This window comes from Magnolia sinica, chromosome 1 (genome assembly GCF_029962835.1).
Source record: "Magnolia sinica isolate HGM2019 chromosome 1, MsV1, whole genome shotgun sequence".
Lineage (NCBI taxonomy): Eukaryota > Viridiplantae > Streptophyta > Magnoliopsida > Magnoliales > Magnoliaceae > Magnolia > Magnolia sinica.
Genome location: NC_080573.1, coordinates 112,524,198 through 112,546,863, shown reverse-complemented (window position 1 = coordinate 112,546,863; position 22,666 = coordinate 112,524,198). Strand labels below are relative to the sequence as shown.

The 22,666-nt window shown below is 38.9% G+C and overlaps 1 protein-coding gene across 3 annotated transcripts in view; it reads right to left on the bottom strand.

Annotated features, from left to right (window-relative positions):
* The window catches only part of LOC131254295 (carboxypeptidase SOL1), a 47,916-nt gene extending 28,383 nt beyond the window's left edge, over positions 1-19,533 (bottom strand). Inside the window, exons 1-8 of one of the 3 annotated variants that reach the window (XM_058255293.1) lie at positions 19,256-19,533; positions 9,355-9,421; positions 9,145-9,240; positions 7,283-7,313; positions 7,115-7,171; positions 6,614-6,709; positions 3,063-3,185; positions 2,784-2,888 (exon numbers count right to left, since the gene is read on the bottom strand). In XM_058255293.1, the coding sequence (XP_058111276.1) occupies positions 2,784-2,888; positions 3,063-3,185; positions 6,614-6,709; positions 7,115-7,171; positions 7,283-7,313; positions 9,145-9,240; positions 9,355-9,421; positions 19,256-19,370 (690 nt within the window). In that variant the 5' untranslated portion in view covers positions 19,371-19,533. The remainder of the gene's footprint in view (positions 1-2,783; positions 2,889-3,062; positions 3,186-6,613; positions 6,710-7,114; positions 7,172-7,282; positions 7,314-9,144; positions 9,241-9,354; positions 9,422-19,255) is intronic. The other 2 variants (XM_058255288.1, XM_058255298.1) reach the window with 2 other exon arrangements.
* Between the last annotated feature and the right edge of the window lie 3,133 nt (positions 19,534-22,666).

The window sequence follows — 22,666 nt, the reverse complement described above, 5'->3', positions numbered from 1 at the left end:
ATACGGCCGTATCGTAACGGATACGAAACACCTTGCTCTCACCTCTTAATGAAACTGAGGCAAGCAAGTAGTCCACTAGATAGAGGCATGAGTGCACAGTCCACCAAACCTACATTATGTTTACCTTAAAGGAGGGGATTCTCTTACACCTCAACCAACCTCTCTTATGTTGGTTGTGCTGGGTTGTGTTGTCTGCATTAGCTGTGATTGGCTGAAGTAGGGACAAGTGTTCTAGTGATTAAGGGTAAAGATTTCCTTGAGTTTCGTGGTGCATAAAAGGATGTTGCTTTCCTCAGGAAGTTATCTGAGCATCTCCACCTGTCTGCAAGTGGATGCAAATTTAATAATTGTTATTGACATGTAGAGGTTGATTATAATCAACTATAGTCGAGTTTCCCTATTGAAAGGATAAATATGTAAGAAATGTATTAATCTGATAAATAGGCTTATAATCGAATTGATAAATATTGAGTAATTATAGCACTATCACATGAGTACACTCTGCAAATGTTTAATGGCTTATAGTACTCAATATTTAATATTAGAATTAATAGCCATTATTAGCAAAAACCATAATATAGAATTATACTGATAATCAATATAGCTAACATTTTGTTCCAATTTTAGGATTTCATCACTGAAGAATTACCTAGATATTGTGATATTCACACCCATAACTTAGCTAATAGCCAATCTAAAAATGGACCCGAAAGGTTGCGCAAGCATAGGGTAACTGCACAAACCTTCTTTACGACTTCTTTCAGAACAACCAAGAGGAGGGAAAGATCCCCTTTTTGAATCCGTCTTGTCCCCTAAAGAAACCTTTAGGCGACACATTAAGAATGATGGTATAATATGCTAGATAAACATACTACAAGAAATATGCCACCTTAACCCAAATCCCAAATCTGTATAGCACATGCTCCAAGAAATCCCAATCCACATCGTCATAAGCTTTCTCCATATCCAACTTACATATGAGGCCTAGTTTAGGCTCTTTGTCTCGAAATGATTCATTCATAAGCAATCAATGCCCCATCAATGATATGCCTTCCAAACAAAAATGCCCGTTGATATTTAGAAACAACCACCCAAAAACCTTCCTTAATCTAGTCACGAGAATCTTGGTCAGAATCTTGTATGGGATTCCAATTAGGATACTCAGCCTAAAATCTTTCAAGCACATTACAGATTACATCGTCCTTGAGAATTGGAATGATCAAGGAGGGGCCCGTTTCCTTCAAAATCCTGCCTCCATTGTGCAATTTGCAAATAAACTCCAACTTTCAGAGTCTCCCAAAACACTTGGAAGAACATGATTGGGAAACCAACAGGCCCAATCGCCATATCACTCCCCATCAATGAGGCAGAATTTAGTGTTCCTCAATCAATAAAAGGTACACCATCATCAATGAGCCAGCTGTCATGACTTTATATTTTCAACTGAATTAAAATGGGGCCCACCCACATAGGGCTCAAGACCAAAGAAGTAATATGCTGAGACCCTCCACTCAATGTGTCCTTGCCTCGAGATTTTATATTTTCAACTTTGAATTACAATGGGGCCCACCCACATAGGACCAGAGAAATTATATGCTGAGACCCCTCTTGACTCAATGTGTCCTTGCCTTGAGACCATTAGGTACTTGAGGAAGCACTAAAGACAATACTCCTTCACAACCAACCTCTACTTCCACCCCAATGTTTTGAGCTATTGGGAACCTAACAAACAATTGTCATCCCAAACTTTTGGCACACACGATATTGGAAAAATAAGGAATTCCCACCTAAAGATCAATCTTGCTCAGTTTTTCCCTTTCGTCTCTTTCTGACCTTAATACATGCATGCGAGATGAACTCCTTCCTCAAGGTCCTTTTTTTTTTATCTCCAATCTCTTAAATAGCAGCAATATGTGAGCCCAGCGCCGACAGGGCCGCCTTCAACCACACCTCCAATGGAATACCGTACAATCAAAAGCATCCAAAGATGTCACACATTCCAATCAGCAATAGATTACTCTAATGAAGCGAAGTGCCTCCACTCCATCGGTCCAGTGAATTATGAAGTTACATGGTGAGCCAACAGTGTCTGTCGCCTAATGATAAGACACAAAACTCCTATAGCCTCAAGCCACACCCATTCAGCAACCTCTTCATTCGAAACAAGCTATGATCTCATTGAAAGAAATGGGTCCATTACCGGAATCTCCTATTTGAATTGAAGATCAGACTATCAACCTTGACGCCATCCTTGCCGTTCTAACCACCACCTCTCCAGGAAAAATGTTTCCTTACAACTGGCTCATCTGGTCTATCAGCCTCTTGTTTGTCACTCATTTTAGGTACCCAACACACATCTCTCTAAATACACATTCCACCCGCCTGAGAGTGCCATCCCATGCGTTAGGAGGAAAGTAACAAAAGGCAGTTTTGGAGGCAAAAGATATGCGAGCATGATAGATGAAGAAAGAGAGCTTATGGGTGCAAACTTAAATGGTATGAGACAATACTTGCGTTCACAATGTACATTTTTAATTTTTAACACTATTGAGCAATCAAGTTTATTGATAACACAGTTATTTTCAAACTTGCTAGGCATATATGCCCACATACCAAACCATACAGGACAACGGAAGGAAAAAATATAATATTTTTTGTAAATCAAACACACTAAAACATAAGAAAGATGCAACAATGTGCATGTATGAGTACTAATATCGAAGGGCAGTAGTTTTTTATGCAGGTTTATACTACATATGAAAAACAGAAGGAAAAAATATTACCCCATGTAAACTAGCAGAGGCCGTGAAATGTCTCCCCTTCATCCAACCCATAATTGCTTTTGTTTCAGGTTGTCGTGAATCCACATCATCATTCATAGGAGAAAACTATGAGCATTCTCATGTCAGCTGATATGCCAGTCAAGGCTATTCTAGAAAAAGCCACAGAAAGTAAACAAAATGGAATCTAGCGACACCGGAAACTATCATTAATGACCTAATACATATAAAGAAAACCATGCATTTACTAAATAAGGAAAATGAAACACATAACAAACTCACCCGGTCCGGAAAATCCCGATTTAGATCAAAATTGTTTGCATTTCCCCGTCTCCTAAGAGTAAATCCATCAGGATTCAATGTTGGTAGTATATGAAGGTGTACATTTTTAATAATCAATGTTGCCTGAAGTAGTTGAAACTATATTAGATTCTAAAGTGTAACAAATGACAAAAGTTATCTTTAAAAAAAATGCAAAACAATTGACCGTGAAAAGAAAGCACAAAAAGGATTTCAATAGTACAAACACTGAGAAGAGAATCCAAATGATACATGTGAATTTGCCAAGACATAATATGATAAGTTTCACACAATAAAATAACCATAAAGCTTACCCAAATATTAAGTTGCTCAAAGAAATAAGAAACTATAATTTAAAACAGAAATAAAATATTTAAATTTAAAAATTAAAAAAAAAAAAAATTTCTTTTTTGCATTATGAAGGGAAGTTTAACCTTTTTCATGCCCATGCATTAAGGTCCATGCAACTAAGATCAAAGGATAGTTTAGTCTTTTCCCTGTCTATGCATTTTGAAGGTGAGATGAAGCATACCTTACAAAAAGGAAGAAAAAAAAAAAAAAAACAAGAAGAAGAAGAAAATAAAGGGAGGAAAGGTAAAGAGCATGCTAGCTTTCAAGTTGCCCTCTTCAATTTGCATAAAAAAAAGAAAAATTACAGTACAGGTCACTAACCTGAGGAAGTTGTTAATGTCTTTTGAATTAGTATATGGTCAAAGAGTGTGGGATTATTTACCCACTGTCCTTTTGTGCAGAGAGTGTGGAATTTTTTCCAAGTTACACTCTTCAGTTTGCATAAAACAAAGAGGAAATACAGTACAGTTCACTAACCTGAGGAAGTTGTTTCTGTCTTTTGAAGAAGTATCTGGTCAAAGAGTGGGATTATTTATCTATCGATCATTTATTTATCCACTGTCCTTTTGTCCGAAGAGTGTGGGGATTATTTTCTAGCTGCGGCTCAAGTGGCTTGGGTCATTCCAGATCGGTGGAAGATCTCCTTTGGGCATGGCATGGTTGTGGAGTGGAGAAAGTAGGAAATTTTGTTTGGAGGCTTCTCATTTTGGCCATTTTTTAGACTATCTAGAAGGAAAGAAATGAGCGATGTTACAGAAACAGAAGGACCTCGGTTGACGGAGTAATTTGTATAGTTAAAGGCTTTGTAAAGGGTTGGACTCCTTTTGTTAAGCAGCTATGACTGCTTCTGTTTCTTTCCATTTGGGATGTTAGTGTGTTGAGTTGTGTTCTTTTCCTGCCTCGTAGCGGGTGTTCTAATAAGTTTCAGTTCTCTCTCTCAAAAAAAAAAAAAAAAAGATTTTTTGGTGTCTAATTGGAAGAGGACGAGTGCAGGAATTCTCGAGGAAGTTTGGCTACAAAGTTGGAATCCTTCGTTGTTGTTTTGTTGGAAACAGTGGCTAAGTGTTTGCAGGACACTTTGGTGGGGAAAGAAGAAAGAGAAACGTCAGCGTGGAAAGTCAGACATCTATGCCTTGGCAATTGCTTGATGTTTTAAAGAAGATTTTTCCAAACATGCTAATATATTTCATGTTGCTCTTCCATTGCCCAACAAGCATCACTCGTCGCCTTTAGAGACACCAAAGAGATTTTCTTCGGAAGGGTATGGAGGGGGTAAAGAGGTTTCATCCTGTGGGTTGGAGGGATGCATGCAAGATGCAGGATCTTAAAGGTGTGGGTGTGAAAGACTTGAACCATCATCTTGTGGGTTGGAGGGACGCGAGCAAGATGCAGGATCTTAAAGGTGAACTTAACCATGAATCAAGGTCTGCTTGAAAAGCAGCTTTGAAGATTTGGTATCAAGGACAATAGTTTATGTAAGCAACTTATTGCTTGTACGGCAAACAGAAGGGAGGATGATTCTCATGGTTTATGTTAACACAAGCAGCTTTGAAGATGAATATTGCCCGATTCTCATGGTGGAGGAAGATGTGACTTAGTCTCCATGTTTTCATAAAGATCTCAGAGACAAGGTACCAAAGCACAAATCCATCCATGCTCAATAGGCATAGATAGCACTTGAGGCTTCACTCCTAAAGAGTTTTACAATAGTCATTTTACCACTTCCTCAGGAGTGGTGATAGGTTAGGCAAGGGCCACCCACTCCGAGTGTGCCCCTGCATCCCACATGCCACCCCACTCAAACCCGGTGTGAAAATGCCCCCGCATTAATCACCCCCGGTGAGGAGTTTCGAACACGAGACCTCCTGCTCTGATACCAATTTGATGCAGGACAATTTACCACTTGCTCTAAAAGCTCGAACTGATAGAGCATGGTGAATTAATCCATTTATCTCATAGCCCAGGCCCCAAATCCATGTGTTAGGACCTTGGCCGAACCCTCCTCGTGGGCCCCAAATCCATGGGTTATGCCCTCTCGTGGGCCCCAAATCCATAGGTTATGTGGGCCACCCGCCCCGAATGTGCCCCTGCATCCCACAGGCCACACCACTCAAACCTGGTGTGAAAATGCCTCCCATCTAGCACTACCCAGGCCCACCAAGAGTGGTTGCATTTGAGGGGTTAGTTGGTAAAGATAAGACCCTCGATATCAAGCATCTATGAAATAGAAGCATGTTAATCATGAATGGATGTGTTATGTGCCTAAACGATACAATCAATGGATTGTTTGCTCATTCACTATGAGCGAGTATCATATGTTTGGAGGAGACTCTTAATCCTCTTTAAGGTGGCATCGTTGATGCCAAGCACAATTGTGGATCTTTTTCAAACTTGGAATTGGGTATCATGGCAAAAGGTAGAGGGGACTATTACGTCTTTCATGTTAGTGGTGCTCTTGTTGATTTTGGAAAAGAAAATTAAAACATGTTTTTCAACAATTGATCTAAATTGACATATATTGTGCTCTAAAGGGCAAGGGCAAGGGTGATCTCTTACAAGATGGGTGTAAATGCAGACTTCTTTTTTTTTTCTTTTTTCTTTTTTTCTTTTTTGGGGGCGCTGCTTGTGTTAACATTAAAAGAGCTTTCTACGGGGATTATAATTGTACAAATACTTTTTTGAAAGATAATAGTTGTACAAATATCTTTACACTCTTCAAAATGAAATGGAGAGAAAACAAATTTTCCTCTGCCACATCTACCATGCACTCTCAATCTCATTGCTATTAGATAATAAGGAACTTGTCCACATGGCATCTCCTCACAGCTCTTACCTTTCATCTTCCCTCCCTTTTGTTTTTGCCCAGTGTTTTTGCATGACATTATATGCACTGACAAGTCCTCTTTTGTATCTGGTCACCCTATCTGGGCTTGAGTTGCTTTTGGTTAGAATGAAGTCGTTTATCAAAAAAGAAAAGGAAAAAAACAAAAAAAAACAAACAAACAAATAGCTGAAAGTATGTGTCAGTGAACACACATCCTAGATGTTTGTGCTATATGAAGATTAGCAAACAAATAATACAAAAGTTCCTTTATATACAATTTAGTGTAGCAAAAAAGCAATTAGAAGCCAAGTCCAATGAAAAGTAAAATAAAATAAAAGGAAAAGAAAAAACATATTACCAAGGGATCCTTCATATAATTATCGCATAACCAGTTTGCAAGAAGAATGAGTAGCTCGCGGCCAACAGGTTCGTCTCCATGCATATTTCCAATGAACTGCATCAACGTCCAGCAAATCATCTTTCTTATTCAACCCACCCGTACATCTTACCATGCATGATATCCACAAGGAAAGAAGTTCAGGTAAACTCCATTCAGAAAGATCCCCACAGCATTGTCCAATTGCAAATTTATTCGAAAGTAAAGTACGCTATAGAGGGAGAAAGGAAATCCCAAAACTTCCACAGTGAAATCTTAATTCTTAAGCTTAAAGTCAAACCATTTAATGCCTTGTTCAAGTTTATCCTTGGATATTTTCCAAGGTAGATGCTATTACATATTCCCCTTCTTTCACACCCACTAATATAAAGTTAATGAACCTAACACTTAAAGAGCAGATGTAATGAAAAAACAACACTAATCGTGAAATAAAGATAATAGACTTGTCAGCAGAGCATTCACCTTGAATGAAGGTTCAGCTTCTTCCTGTCCTGGCTTGTCAGAAATTTCAATCACCCACTACAGGCAATAAACCAGGAATCTTTTATCAAAATGAGACATGCCAAGCATTTAGGATCGTGCATCCCATTTTTAACTATTAATTGTAGTGAAGTAGATAATTTCAATTACCAGTGGAATTCTTTTCACGCTCTCTCCAATACTGGTTATTGATTTCAATGATCCCTCAAAGAGAGAAATGAAATACAAGTCAGTGTGGTTACCGCAACCAGCCAAAATGCAAAGAAAAAGAAGCCCAAACAACTTGTAAAATAATCATGTTAGATACTTTTGCCCATTATTATTTGGCAAGTCAACATCCTCCAGATATACTGGTTATTGATTTCAATGATACCTCGAAGAAAGAAATGAAATACAAGCCAGTGTGGTTACCACAACCAGCCAAAATGCAAAGAAAAAGAAGCCCAAACAACTTGTGAAATAATCATGTTAGATACTTTTGTCCATTATAATTTGGTAAGTCAACATCTTCCAGATAAGTTGATCTATCTGATAAAATTCTCATTCATTCATCAACAGAAAATTTCCCATTATGTTGAAGCAAATAATAATTTCACAAGGGCCTGTTTGTTTTTCAAAATACACCATAAATGAACTGTAAATAAGCAATTATTACTTTTTACAGCAGGTTGGAGAAGAGGAATTGAGGCCGTAATTTGGCCTCAAAAACTATGGTGCAAAGATGTTGATATTAGATGGAAATTATGGTGGTAAATTGTGGGGCCCATCTTTATGCATGTATCTGATACACACCATCCATATGTTCTACGTGCTCATTTTAGGGCATGGGCCAAAAAAAGAGGCAGATACAAGGCTCAAGTGGAGTGACCACACCACGTGAAACAGGAGGAATTGAATGCCTACCGTTGAAGGTTAAAATGAGCCTAGGGCCCACAGGGATGTGTACCTACCATCCAACCTGTTCATAACGTCACACAGACATGGATGAAATAAGCTTGATCCAAAACTTATGTGGCCCCAAAGAAGAAATGAACAGTAAGCATTCAATTCCCCCTGTTTCATGTGGTGTGGACCACCTGATCTTTGGATCTGCCTCATTTTTGGGTTCATGCCCTAAAATGAGAGGGAAAAACAAATGGACAGCACGGATCAAGCACATACATAACAGTGGGCCCTACAGAGTTTAGCGGAAAAATCCTCCTTTCCTCGGTTTTAGCACACTATCAACATCAAGTCAATGTCAAGGGGTTGCTGCCGAACGTAAATACAAGGGTAAATAATAATTACCCATTTAGTCCTTATTTACCCTGTGAATTGAAAAACAAACAGGCCCTAAGGGAAATTATACTTTTTGCACCATGAGTGCTATAAGATGTATTGACACCTGGACGGTCCAACAATTGGTCTGGACCATCCCGCACATCTGGATGTTGAGGGCCTACTGCAAAAATGTGCCAACAAGACAATCTTAATCATCTGAAGATTCTGAACAGAAGCCTGCAAATGGATGGTTAAAATAGAATAGGATTTCCGTATAATCATCCATTTCCATGCCACCAATCAGGTTATTAGAATCCGTTAAGAGCTCTTTTTTTATCCATGGGATATCCAAAGTGGGATTCACTACATGGAAAGCCAAGATCGTCAAGGTTCCATGTCTTCAAATAATAAGAGTTACACCATAATAGGGTTCAAATAAGTTCTTTTCTTTTACACACGCATTCACACCCCACACACGCATGCACGCACACACAGCATAGTGGGATTTCACCACAATGGGTACTCAAACCCATGACCTCGTGTTGAAACTCTTGTGAGTCTACCACCAAGGCATGAGTAAGGACCGAGGGTTCAAATAAATTGCACCAGATCATTTCCCATTCATAAATGTCGCAACTAGGGCTGTAGTACTATGATGCCATCTCCAAAATAGCCTCCAATTCTTCCATCCACATTAGAAAGCACATGCAAACGACATACAACATAGGCACCAAACTCTTCTTAAAAATCACCTGTAGATCCTTGAAATTTTACTACATCTTCGACCAAATTCCTTCACGGCTTTCTCAAGCTCGGAATTTGTCATGTACCCATGAGCAAAATCACCTCTGTAACACAAGCAAGTACCATGTTCATAATCCATTATTATTTGGCCACGATTTGCAAGACAGAAAATGAAAGAGTCAAAATGCATAATACAAACCAAATCTCCCGAGACGTACCGAACTGGAGAATGGTTCGCCTCAAACAAATGACGCTTGAAAAGCCAATTATTAGAATTCACAGAACCTGCTGAATATGAAAGGCATCCAAATGACAAGTATTAGAACCAAGGTTCTGATTATCGGTTATGGGAGACATCACCCTGACCCAAAATTGATAGGACAGGGGCCGTGTCTTACTTTTTTAACCTAAAAATTGCACCCAAAATATATATATATATATATATATATATATATATGATAAGAAAGTCTGAGTCTTGGCCATGCATTTGATGGCGTATTGCACCATTCATTGGTAAGAGACTAAGAGGGATTTCTGTCGACCTGACTTATTGAAAGTTGAGTTTTTGTCTTTTTGAGCCTTTGACTTCTAAATTGCTGTTAAAGCATTTTTTTTTAGGTAACATGGTATTAAAGCATTTGAGAAATAGAAATTCATTGGTTTATCGTCAATTCTCCCTGTACTAGGTTTTGTTACATATTTTAAGTTTTTAATCGAACATAATGGAAAGTTGGCAACCACCAAAGACTATCCAGAATTAAAATATGCATTATTAGATTACAATCACAAATATCGTAAATAAAATGTAATGAAAAATATACTATTATAGTAATGATATGCATGTAACCCACTTACTTGAGATGAGGCTTAGATGACGACCATATGCATGTAACCCAACTTGATCCAAGACCACAACAAACAGGGTCATCCCCAAAAGCATATCATAGATGCAATTTTACTTTATTAAAAAATGCAATTTATCTGTTCAATATGCGTAAATGTAATTTTTCAAAAATCGGCAAAAACAGTTAAAATGTGAAAATTTTGGAAAATCAACTGAATAGGCCCTAAAAAACACAAATCAAGTATGATTTGATGGGTTAGAGAGACTAAATCGCAATACAACAAAAGAAGAAGAAAAATGGAAATAAAAAGTAATGGTTTGCCCTTTTGACTAATTTTCCCCAATCCGCTCCATTTCGATTCATCACACCCAACCCAAATCTTGTGTTTTGATCTCCAGAATATGGCCGGACTAGTTGAAAATGAGTTTCTAAGCTTCCTCAAAGGTTGCACTAAAGTAAAAAACAAAAGAGAGAAGGCAAAATAAGGTAAATTTAAATAATAAAAAGCTCAAAGAAGGGGTATTTATAGATGTATCATCTCGCAACAATACAGTGTGCCATATCAAAATTTGGGCCAGGCCATTTCAAAACTCGTATGTGTCTGGGAACCAGCTGATATGGATCAAATGCAAACATATTGGCCAATCTGATACGAATATTCAAATCCATGAGTAGAACTGAGCTGCAATTTCTGAACCTTAGTGAGATTGCTCATTTTAAACAAAAATCAATCACTGAATAGGAACGAAATTATGTTGTGCATGAACACAGTCCATAAGATGTAGCAGAATTAGTAATGTCCTCTGATCCAGAATATGATCTATCTATTCCACTTCTGGTATGAGATGCATTTCATTTCGTCTGCATATAAAAATTGTTAGTCGGAATTAGCATCTTATGAAAGTGAAATTCATTTCCACAACAAGCCTAATGTTTTAATTACATGCTAAGTTTTTCAATGAATTCCTAGCATCTTATGAAAGTGAAATTCATTTCTGCAACAAGCCTAATGATTTAATTACATGCTAATTTTTTCAATTTTTCAGTAGATATTAGGTTCTTGCCAAAGTCAAACCAGGTGAAATTGTGAAAAGTGGTGATAGACAATGCTAGACCAAATTAGATGCAGTTCTTAATTTGACTAGCAACCAAACGTGTGCGCCTACCGCTGCATGAACCCAAACACTGCGATGGTGGGACACATCCAGAATGTGGCATGCACAAAAAATTCCTCTTACTATAAGATCCTATTAATGCAAACGATGGAGATTGCTGTTTGACTGTAGATTATTGCCTAAGCCATCCATTTGTAGCCACCATTTAGACAATGATGATAATGCAATGAACGATATTTTTTAGCATGGTGATGCAATAAGCTCCAGCAGAGATAGGCCAGCACGTCTCTTTCACAGCATGCTACAGTAACATTGCATTAGTATGCTAGGCTAATGCTACATTAATCTTCGCATGGTATTTTCGGACTTCTAATGCTGTTCGAAGTCTCTAATAGTTGCTTTTCCTATTTTCCAGCAAGGCACAGGCTTAGATACAGTTCAAGTATGATTAAAATAATTAGAGATGAAGCGTAGCATCAATTAGAAGAGTTCAACAGCAATATGGTTCCCTCTATTCTTTAGAATATAAAAAGGATGATATGCCCTCTGTAGAAAACAGATCTTGTGAAATTGAAATAAAGATTGTCTTCTTTCTTGAATTCCATGCGATTGAAACTTCTATGGTGTGATGCCTAAGAAAGCATGTTGTCACGGCTTAAATTGATGAGAAGATCCGAGCACCATTCAAAGTATACCAGAGAAGGAGGAGAGCTTTGGCCACAGTTCCAACATCTCTATGGTTGAATGATCATTATATGGGGTCTAAATCGAGTACGAAGCCATGTTGGAGGACCCCACATGCATGTTTATGCATCTTTGAAAGCCCCACACTGGGAAGATGCATGTGGACTACATATAAGAGCTTACTGGACACATCTAGACCGTTTGATTCATTAGATACACTTATCAGACCATTGGATCTTGTACGTAGACCATTGGATCACTTTGGACTGTTGCATGATGGATGCAACGTGGACATGTGGACTATTTTGGATATTGGATGATGGATACATTGTGGATTGTTTTGGACATGTGGGCTATATATAAGAGCTTATTGGACACATCTAGACCATTCGATTCAATCGATACACTTATCAGACCGTTGGATCTTACACGAAGACCGTTGGATCATTTTGGACCGTTGGATGATGAATACATCGTGGACATGTGGACAGTTTTGGATGTTGGACATTAGTGGACAGATTTTCTTTCTACTTTATAGCTTTTCTTTCTAGTTTATTTTATTTCTTTTGGGCCATTTTATGTTTTAATTGAAATAAGGGTTTTTTTGTAATTAAAAAAACAAAAAAAAAACAAAAAAAAAACAAAAAACAAAACAAAAGACTACTAAGGGTGGGCCTTTGAAGCCCTAGGGGATATGATGCATTGAAATAAAATTCTCTTCTTTTTTTTTTTTTGCTTTGAGCAAAGTAAACCTCTTGTGATTAGAGTTGGTGTGAAGCATTTGAGTGATTCCAACTTATCTCTCTCTTATTCTCTTCCTTCAAGGTATTCTCTTCACCTCTCTCTCTCTCTCTCTCTCTCTCTCTCTCTCTCTCTCTTCCTTCATTTTCCTTTTGTCTCCACCTAAATCCCATCACATCATCTCAAAACCATCTAAAAACCTAGACCGTACCCAAACCGTACAACCATACGGACCCCCACTCTTGTCCATATGACCATGTGTAACTCAGACGAGGTTGAACAACACTTGCTTCAAGTGTGGTGGCCGTGGACATTACGTAATTTTGTGTCCCTCTTGCAATCTCCATTTTTGTGAGGGACAAGGGTGAATGGTACCAAAAAAAAAAAAAAACCTTCATTATAGACCAAGTGGAAGGTGAACATGAAAGAAATCCAGAAGATGACGAGCAAGAACCTGAGGAAGGCCTAGATGGCCTTAATAAAAATAAGTTATCATTGGTGGTCAGAAAGACTCTGACGAGACCAAAAGAGGAGGCCCAAGAAGACTGGTTGAGAACCAATGTCTTCCATACACAAGTATCGTGTCAAGGTCATTATTAACAAAGGTCATTATTAACAAAGGTAGTAGTATGAACGTGGCCTCACAAAGTATGGTGACAAGTTGAAGCTGAAACCTCACAAGCATCCCAAGCCATACGAAATTGCATGGGTGAATGACAAGTTCATCCCCGTGACCAAGAGGTTCTTAGTGAACTTCTCCCTAGGTCACTATGAAGAATCACTTTTGTGTGACATCATTTCAATGAAGGTATGTCACACAAATATTACTAGGACGTATGTGGGTATATGACAGTGATAACTCATAAAGGCCACAAAGAACACGTACAAGTTTATGTACAAAGGAAAGCTCATTATTCTTAATCCTATGAAGGATGACGAACCTGAAGAGGCAAAGTCAGTTTCCACAGTGTTGAGTATGGCCCGATTCATGGAGGAAAATAGCGAACGGGGAATCATATATACTCTAGTAGGATGCAAGACCAATCTAGCAGGTGATTTTATTGTTCAACCACCTAAGATCCAAGACAGTCTTTCCCAATTTCAAGATTTGGTCCCTAATTAACTACCAAGTGAGCTTCCACCCATGCACGACATTCAGCATACAATTGAGTTGGGGCTTGGAGCACCATTACCAAATCTTCCAGCATACAAAATAAACCTGACAGAGCATGCAAAACTTCGTCCACAAGTGGAGGAATTGCTAACCAAGGGTTTCATTCGTAATAGCCTCAGCTCATATGTCATGCCGACGTTATTGACACCAAGGAAAGTTAGCAATTGGCAAATGTGTGTTGACAACTATTTTCCTATTCATGCTTAGATGGCATGCTAGACATGATGGCGAATGCTATCTTTTTGAAGATTGATTTGCATAGTGGGTACCACCAAATAAGACTTCATCTTAGAGATGAATGGAAAACCACTTTCAAGACAAAGGATGGATTGTATAAATGCTAGTCATGCCTTTCAGCCTAACAAATGCACCTAGGACATTCATGCAATAATGACACAAATTCTATGGCCATTCATAGGCAAGTTTGTCGTCATGTACTTCGACGATATCCTCATCGATAGCCATTCACAAGAAGATCATTTGGACCCATCTTTGCTAAGTGATGAGAGTATTAAACCATGAGAAATTCTATAGCAATTTTGAGTGTATCTTCATGAGTTCCAGCATAGTCTTTTTAGGGCTCGTCGTTTCAGCAAAAGGCATGAAGGCTAATTCTAAAAAGATGAGGGCCATTGTCAACTAGCTTACTCCCATGAACATTCTTGAGGTTCGCAATTTTTACGGACTGGCGACGTTTTATCAATGGTTTATTCAGAACTTTAGTTCCATCACGGTGCCCATTACTGAATGTGTGAAGGCCAACCCATTTGAGTGGACCAATGCACCAACAAAAGCATTTAAGAAATAAAGCGGAAAATGATAAAAGCTCTTATTCTTATACTTTATGATTTTGCAAAAGGTGTTTGAAGTTGCTATTGCATCTCACAAAGGCATAAGAAGTGTCCTCGGTCAGGAAAGACACCCAACAACCTTTTTCAATGAAAAACTCAATGAGGAACATAATAAGTATTTTATATATGAGGTGGAGTTTTATGTTATTGTACAAGCATTGAAACATTAGCATCATTGCCTCGTTCATCGTGAGTTTGTGTTCTATTCTAATCACGAGGCATTACATTATTTGAATTCTCAAAAGCAGTTAAGTGCAAGGAACACTAAGTGGAGTTCTTACATTCATAAGTTCACATTCAACCTAAAACATCATGCCGCAATAAATAATAATAATAATAAGGTAGCAGACGCCCTCAAATGAAAATCACATCTTTCATCTATCTTATCTATTTTTGTTGTTAGGTTTGAGGAACTAAAAGAGGCTATGCAGCAAATGATGATTTTGGAAGGTATTTTCAACACTCATTGTTGGCTGAGGCACCAAGTACCCACGATTCAGCCTGCATGATAGGTACTTATTCTATGACATCAGGTTGTGTCTTCCCAAAAGTTCCTTGCGATGACATGTTATACGAGAACTTCATTCAGTTGGCATTGATGGTCACTTTTGTTTTGACAAAACAACAACTTGGTTGAGGACCCTTTTTATTAGTCGGATTTGAAGAAAGATGTCGGAATCATTGTTCGACAATGTTGAGTGTACGGTGTACCAACTGGGTAAAGGTAACAAGCAAAATATTGGTCTTTTTATACCCCACTACTTGTGCCAGCTCCGACTTGGAAATACATTAGCATGAATTTCGTTCCAGTATTACCTAAGACTCAACATAGCTATGACTATTTATGTTGTGGTTAACAAGTTCTTGAAGATAGCCCATTTCATTTCTTGTAAGAAGACATCAAACGCTATGCACATCGATAATGTTTTCTTCAAAGAGGTGGTTCATCCATATGGTGTTCCTAAAATAATTGTATCTGATCATGATGTTAAGCTTATGAGCTACTTTTGGCGCACCTTGTGCTCTAAGATGGGAGCTAAATTAAAGCTCTCAAGTACTTATCATCCGCAAACAGATGGGCAAACTGAATTCACCAACTGCAATCTTGGAAATCTACTTCGATGTCTGGATGGCGATCATACCAGCTCATGGGACATCGTATTCCAACAAGCTAAATTTGCTTATAACAGTTCTGTGAACCGCACTACGAGACTCTCCTTTCAAAATTGTGATGGGTATGCAACCTCGACAACCTATCGATTTAATCCCACTTTATATTGTGACTCAATCAAGCCAAGACATTAAAACCTTTGCGCAACATAATAAGGAGATACATGAGAAAGTTAGGCAAAAGATCACCTTAGGTGATGAAAATTACAAGGGTCATGTAGCTGTTCGATGACATTTTGCACAATTTCAAGAAGGAGATAAGAGTCATGGTCCGGCTCAAGTCTAAGAAGTTTCTAGCAAGCTCTTATACAAAGCCCCATTCCCAAAAGGAAAGTCCTTGTCGCATTTTAAAGAAGCTAGGTGATAATGTTAACCTAATCGAGCCTCAACCCAAAATGAAGATCAGCCCCATTTTTAATGTGGAAGACCTTATAGTTTATCTTGGAAATCATGAAAACACGAGTACAAAAGAATAGGCTGTCCAGATACCTAAGGTACCAAGTCAACTCGAAGAAATCATCGAAGATAAGTCAGATGATTAGATAGTTTCCACATACCAATGAGGGTATCAGAAGTTTCTCGTCAAGTGGAAGATCAAACTGAGATCCAACAACATGTGGATTTTAACAGATGATTTTTAGCGCAACCCGTAACTCTATGCATACATTACCATTAACTCGACGGAGCCGATTTTTTCCAAGCGGGAGGAATTGATGCAATTGTCCCACATTCCACACGTACACGCTCCACACCTGTGTACAAGAAAAGGCCCTCTTTCCCTTTTTAGCCTCTCTTTTCTTTCCTTTTCTTTCAAATCTCTACATTAGGAAATTTCTCTACTTTCCTTTTCTTTAAAATCTCTACATTAGGAAATTTATCTACTTTCCTTTTCTTTCAAATCTCTAAATTAAGAAATTTCCTTTTCTTTCATATCTTTATATTAGGCAAGAAGTAATCTTAGATTTTTGTTATTTAAGTACTTTCTTATTTAAGTCTTTCTTAATTAAAGTACTTTCTTATTTTTAGAGATTCTTCTTTTAAGTGCTTTCTTATTTTTAGAGATTCTTATTTAGGTAGTTTCTTATTTTTCAGATCTTAGCTAGCTAAGAATTCTATTTTTAGATTTTATTGAAGATTGTAAGCACTCATTATAGGCCTATGAAATAAGACGGTTGAATGATATTCTCTGAGTAATTCTCTTGTTTATCTATGGTAGTTGTTGAAGAGGGGGAAGTGATCTCTAGTTTAAGACTAGAGGATTGTTGAGCTTCCTCACAATCTTGAATTCTTTTCTCTCTTATGTGATTCAAACCTACCTCCGGTACGGTAAATCTTATTGCAATTAGTTTTTTTTCCTTGATCTAGTTGCATTAATCTTGTCATTGTATCGTCTAATCTGTAACAATGTAATCTGCTTCCTTGTCAAAATAAGTGACCACTGTAGTACATGCCATTTGGTGATTCCTTAGATTGGGCCTTTCCCATCTCCATCATAAGGCTTGAAGTTGCTCGCATGAAAGATCAGATGAACTTGAGTTGAGAGAGTAGCTACACCTGATACGATACCTTGTCTACCCTCTTAGTAATAGGAAATGGTCCTTAGAACTTCCGCACCAACCACTTATGTACCTTAATGTCCTGAATTGTTAGGGTAGGAGCTTCACCATCACCTCATCCCTATGTTGTGCTCGAATGGCTATCTTTTCTTATCCGCCAAATTTTCATTTGTCCAATGGCATGTCGATATAGGTGTGTATCATGTCCACCTTCTCTTTCCATCTATTATCAAATTGATAGGCAATTGGGCTTCTTCCAGTGTGCCCGGACACAACTGTTTGTGATGTGTGAGTGGTTGATATACTGTTGCAAGCCCCATTTGGAGTGATTCCACATCATAATGCCCTTGTCTTTTATATTCATGTGTTCCAAATTATGGTACATAATTTTGGATGCCTTGCAATTAGTTTAGTTTCAATTCTAGTTGCATTATATGGCCCAAGTATAACAGTGGACATTAGAAGAAACATCTGGATTACCAAAGGTTGACCCAACTTGTACAGTTTTGGCATTCTTTCTGGTCGATCATGCATCACACACTACCATTTGCAAAAACATATCAGTCGGATTGTACGAGAAATACATCAAATTCTATAATAACGGCATAAATCACAATGGTTCGGTGTGAGAAACACACCAATACATGGAAATACAACGAAAACATTACAGGGTCATTTGGATGCATGTAAATGGGGTGAGTTGTAAATGATTTATAGGGAAATGATTTACACTCTGCGTTTGTGATGCAGGCTGATCTAGGCCCACGACCCATGGACCAAGGCCAGGCCCATCAAGCCCAAGTCCAACAGTCGGCCCATTGATAAGGAAGACCAAGCCTCTTATTTAGGTAGCTAGCCTATTTAGGTAATTAGCTAGCAAAATCAATCAGCCAGCTAAGAATTATCCATTTATCAAACATTTTAAATGCATTCTTATCTCTTTTCCATATTTGTAATGAGTCATTGGTTATAAGCTTCAAAAGCTTCTATAGGGGCCTAAGATGAATAGTATGAAGGACCTTTGAATTGAATCAAACTTCTACAATTGTTCTCTCTATTTGTTTGAGTTCTCGTGCATAGATTGAAGGTGCCTACGCTTGGGCGGATCCTTCCCATCAGCCGGCTGCGCCAGTTTGGATGACGTTTTTTTGCCTGTAAATCATGCTTGTAAATGATTTACAGCATTTAAACCCATCGCATTTACAGGCAAAAAGGTGGGATTTCATTTAAAGACTCTCCATTTACAGCCTAACGGCTATTTTTTCAAAGATTGGCTCTCCATTTATAGGACTTAAACAATTTACAGGCTATCCAAACACAGACAATCATTTACCCGTAAATCGTTTACAGCTTACAGCCAAAGAGGATAGGCTGTAAATGGCTTACACCTGTAAATCATTTACAGGCATCCAAACAACCCCTACAGAAACTAGAAAAGTAGACAACCCAAATCAGATTTTAGAAAAACTGTACCAATTCGACAAGAAAATTATAATCATCTAATCAACTATTTGTAACCAGAAAACAGGGAATGTTCATGGTGCACCCCAAATGATGAGTGGTGGTCTCGCTTCAGCACATGTGTGTGTGTGTGTGTCGTGAAGTGTTCTTCAACCTCTCCGAACGCACTCCGTTATTGAGAAACGCAAGGGGCAATTCCCACGACAGAGAAATTGAACAGAAAATTCGGTATACGTCTGACATGGCACAGGTCTGAAGGATCTGGGCCACTAATCAGGTGGAACCTACCGTGAACATCATCTGATGGAGCGAAAAAGGTCAGACTGATGGAAAAATAAAATAAAATCAGATTTAATGAGAAATACATCTAACACACTGGAATACGATTGGAAATATCACAGATATCGACAGATTTCAAAAGAAAAATCGATCCGATCCGATCCAATGAAAGATGATACATCTTGAAATCAACGGTCAGTATACAAACGAAATTCACAGAAAAAAGGGAATTGTAGAGGAGACCTGAAAAGAGATTAGAGGAGATCCGTTCTCCGCCTCTCGCGATTGCAGGGCTGGGAAGAGAGGAAAATGGCAAGAAGAAGAGTAGAAGGAGAGAGGAGATGGAGAAAATCTCCATCTTTTTCTTCACTTTTTCGAGCTTTTCGGAGATAGCGATTTCCTTCTTCTCCTCCTTCCTGTATTTAAAAATGAAGTGCTGAAATGAAACGCGATCCGACCATGGACTCCGTGCGCGATCTCCGAAAAAATCGCACGTGTGGAAGAAAATGTGCGATAGGAAGAGTAAAAACTTTGTACTCTGGCGAGCGTGATGGATGAAACGCGGGTACTTATAAATAAGGTAAAAAAATTGCTTGCTTTATATTCGATCAATTCAAATTCAACTGTCCAAATCATACATCTAAGTTTATATGTATCCTACTCTTATTTGTTGATCTGACTATTGAATCAGTGGACATTTATCAAACGGGTAGCATGAAAAAATAAGTTTCCACCAATAAATGGCTAGTACTGCTCAATTAATAAACGTCCACAAATAAGAGGCTAAGACTATTTCAATAAATAAGGGTATACCGATGCGGTCTGGGACTGCTCGACCAACCAGATATTAGGATTGCTAATGTGGAAATCTAGTTTACCCCTGCTGGGTTATTGGATCTTCAAACACCTGCACAAGAAAAAGACAAAGGAGACCCTCCAATGCTAAAGTCAGACCGGGTAACTGGTTTAGTAGTGTCAAGGGGTTTTGGACGAGAGATTTTGCGTACCTTTTCATAGATATGAAACCCTTATTTATAATGTAAGTGGGCTCGAGGCGGTTCACGATCTTAGGCACAATCTTTGCATATGTTGCTCAACCGTTACACATGATTTATGTAAGTGATAAGTGTTGATGTAGTTGACCCTAAAATCATGCAACGGGTGGTCGAGACCAACCTAAGCTGAAACCTCGATCACTTAGGTTGAAGTTGAGCTGCGCCGAGCCATCAATTGGTCAGGTAAATATCCATGATCGGTTCGAAATGAGTTTCTACAATCTTCGTCACTGGTCAACTCTTCACGTTCATGGATCTATCTAGGTTCCGGCCATATGGGGCAGACTCATTTATTCAGCAATACTTACCGTTTTTGATAGGTCGTCCCTTTGATCTTGCCAAGTCCATCAGTCTTTTGGTCATCTCTTGCTTGAACATGTCCGGATGGCTTTTGGGGATGTACCGATAAGTCTGGCTAAAGCTCAGACAAATAAACTTGATCGAAGCTCGAAAATAGATGATACCGACGACTGGGTTCGGGACTGCAAAGTCTGTCCTCTTTCCGGAACGATTCGGGATGACTGTTCAAGAGCCTTTCGGTCAGAAGTATATGCTCGTGAGTCCGAGCTGGCCCTACAGGTGTCAGACCACATTTACCCACAAGAGGGACTATGACTTTTCTACAGTGGCTCCATAATTTGATCGGTTTAGTTTAAGTCAATGTATGTCATGTATGTAAATTCCGGGTGCCTGCGTATCAAGCATCGTACATGCCAGAGTATATAATAGCTCCCCCAAGTGAGGGATCTGGGACGTTTGTTATGATATCGTTATGAATTTCTGACGCTCCTACTCATCAGTTAACCAACATGCATGGACTGTTGTTTATCCTTTAATTCTAACTGTCAACCTCAAGTATGGCCCAACTGCGCAGTTTGGATTGAGTAAAACTACTGGTCCGAACGAACCAATCAAAGTCAGAGAACATTGATACGTCTATGCCCGGTGATTGGAGATAGGCACGTGGCTGACTTGACTAAGACGGCAGTTTTCAGACAGAATCTTTGGGCACCAGCAGCATGGTCTATGAGCTGGACCATGCCATCGTTGAAAATCTCATGAGCTCACTGTAATGCTTATCTGCCATTTGATTTGGTGTTGGGCCCCACCTAGATGTATACGTGTTTAATCCAAGCCACCCGTTTTGGCCAGAGCATGAACCCAAAAATGAGCATATCTAAATTTCAGATGGACCACACCGCAAAAAGCACTACTAAATGACCATCGTTGAAATCTCCTTAGGCCCGTTGTAATGTGTAGTTGCAATCCTAAAGGCCCATCAGCTGGCCCACCTTGATGTATTCGTTTTATATCCACGTTGACCTGTTAGTGAGGCCCACTTCAGGCCACCTCGATGAATGTTTTGTATATCCATGCCACCCACTTTATCGCCCATTGTATTGGGCTTGGTTTGAGCCCGAATTCAGTAGGTATTGGGCTAATTTCTAGGCCCACCTTGTTACTAGTATGGGGCTGATTTTGTGGAACACACTAATGTGTTCACAAGGGTGTTGGAATGATGGGCCCACAAGGCGTCAAGCCCACCATGTATGACTGCATTGAGGTAGATGTATTGGCCCGTTGTTTGGGCTCTTTAGCTAATGTGCAAGCCTTCATGTGATGTGTGTGCGTCGGGCCATATTTAATTAGGCCTTATGGATTGATTGTGATTGAGCCTTTGAATGGACTGATTGTGGTGCTTAAGTGGGCTACCCAACAAGCGAGATGGGGTGTAGCGACCCAGTAATCAGCTTAGGCGATGACCTGGGCCTTAGCTCGCTTGGAACGATAATTGGACATGATGAATGTGTAGGATTTTGATCAAACTAAGATTGTGGCAACGGCACATGTGCGGTGATTATATGATGAGATAAGTGTGGTGATGATTATGCATGTGTGTAGTTGGATAAAATGATCAGATTGTATAGAAATGCTACTTATGTTCACATTTTTGGGTTGTGATTAAGTGGACTTAAGGACTAAGTGGACCACCACATGTGCCGCCTGGAATCATAGCAAGCATGCCTAGCATGATGTGGTGGTGCGACACTTATACACAAATTTATTATGGGACCAATGAGGTGGACCACTTAACCCTTAACCGCGAATGAATATGTTGGTGATACAACCTAGCCTCCAAGTAGTTAAGGTCTATTATATGTGGGATTTCATACATGTTATGCATATGTGTGTACCCCTTGCACATGATTGATATATGGCTTGTTGTGGCGACACCTTATGTGATTCTATTCTTGTGATTAGTGACAAGTGATAGATTATTGTTGTGGTGACACCATGTGTGATTCTATCCATGCAATTAGTGACAAGTGATAGATTGATTCTATTTGTTATATTGTGTGGTTAGTACGCACTTGTGACGTGGAAGGTGTGACCACTCAAATAGCCCCGTGACCATGTATAAAGTGTACACATTGAACCACTGTTTCATTTAGTTAGCGCCATGATGGTTTTCTGCTGGCTCCAAGATGTTACGCACGTTGTATTTGCATGTCATGGATGTGGAGTGCATGGTTTGCATAGTATGATCATGCAGAGATCATATACATGTTATAGAGGATGATGGTTGGAATACATAAGG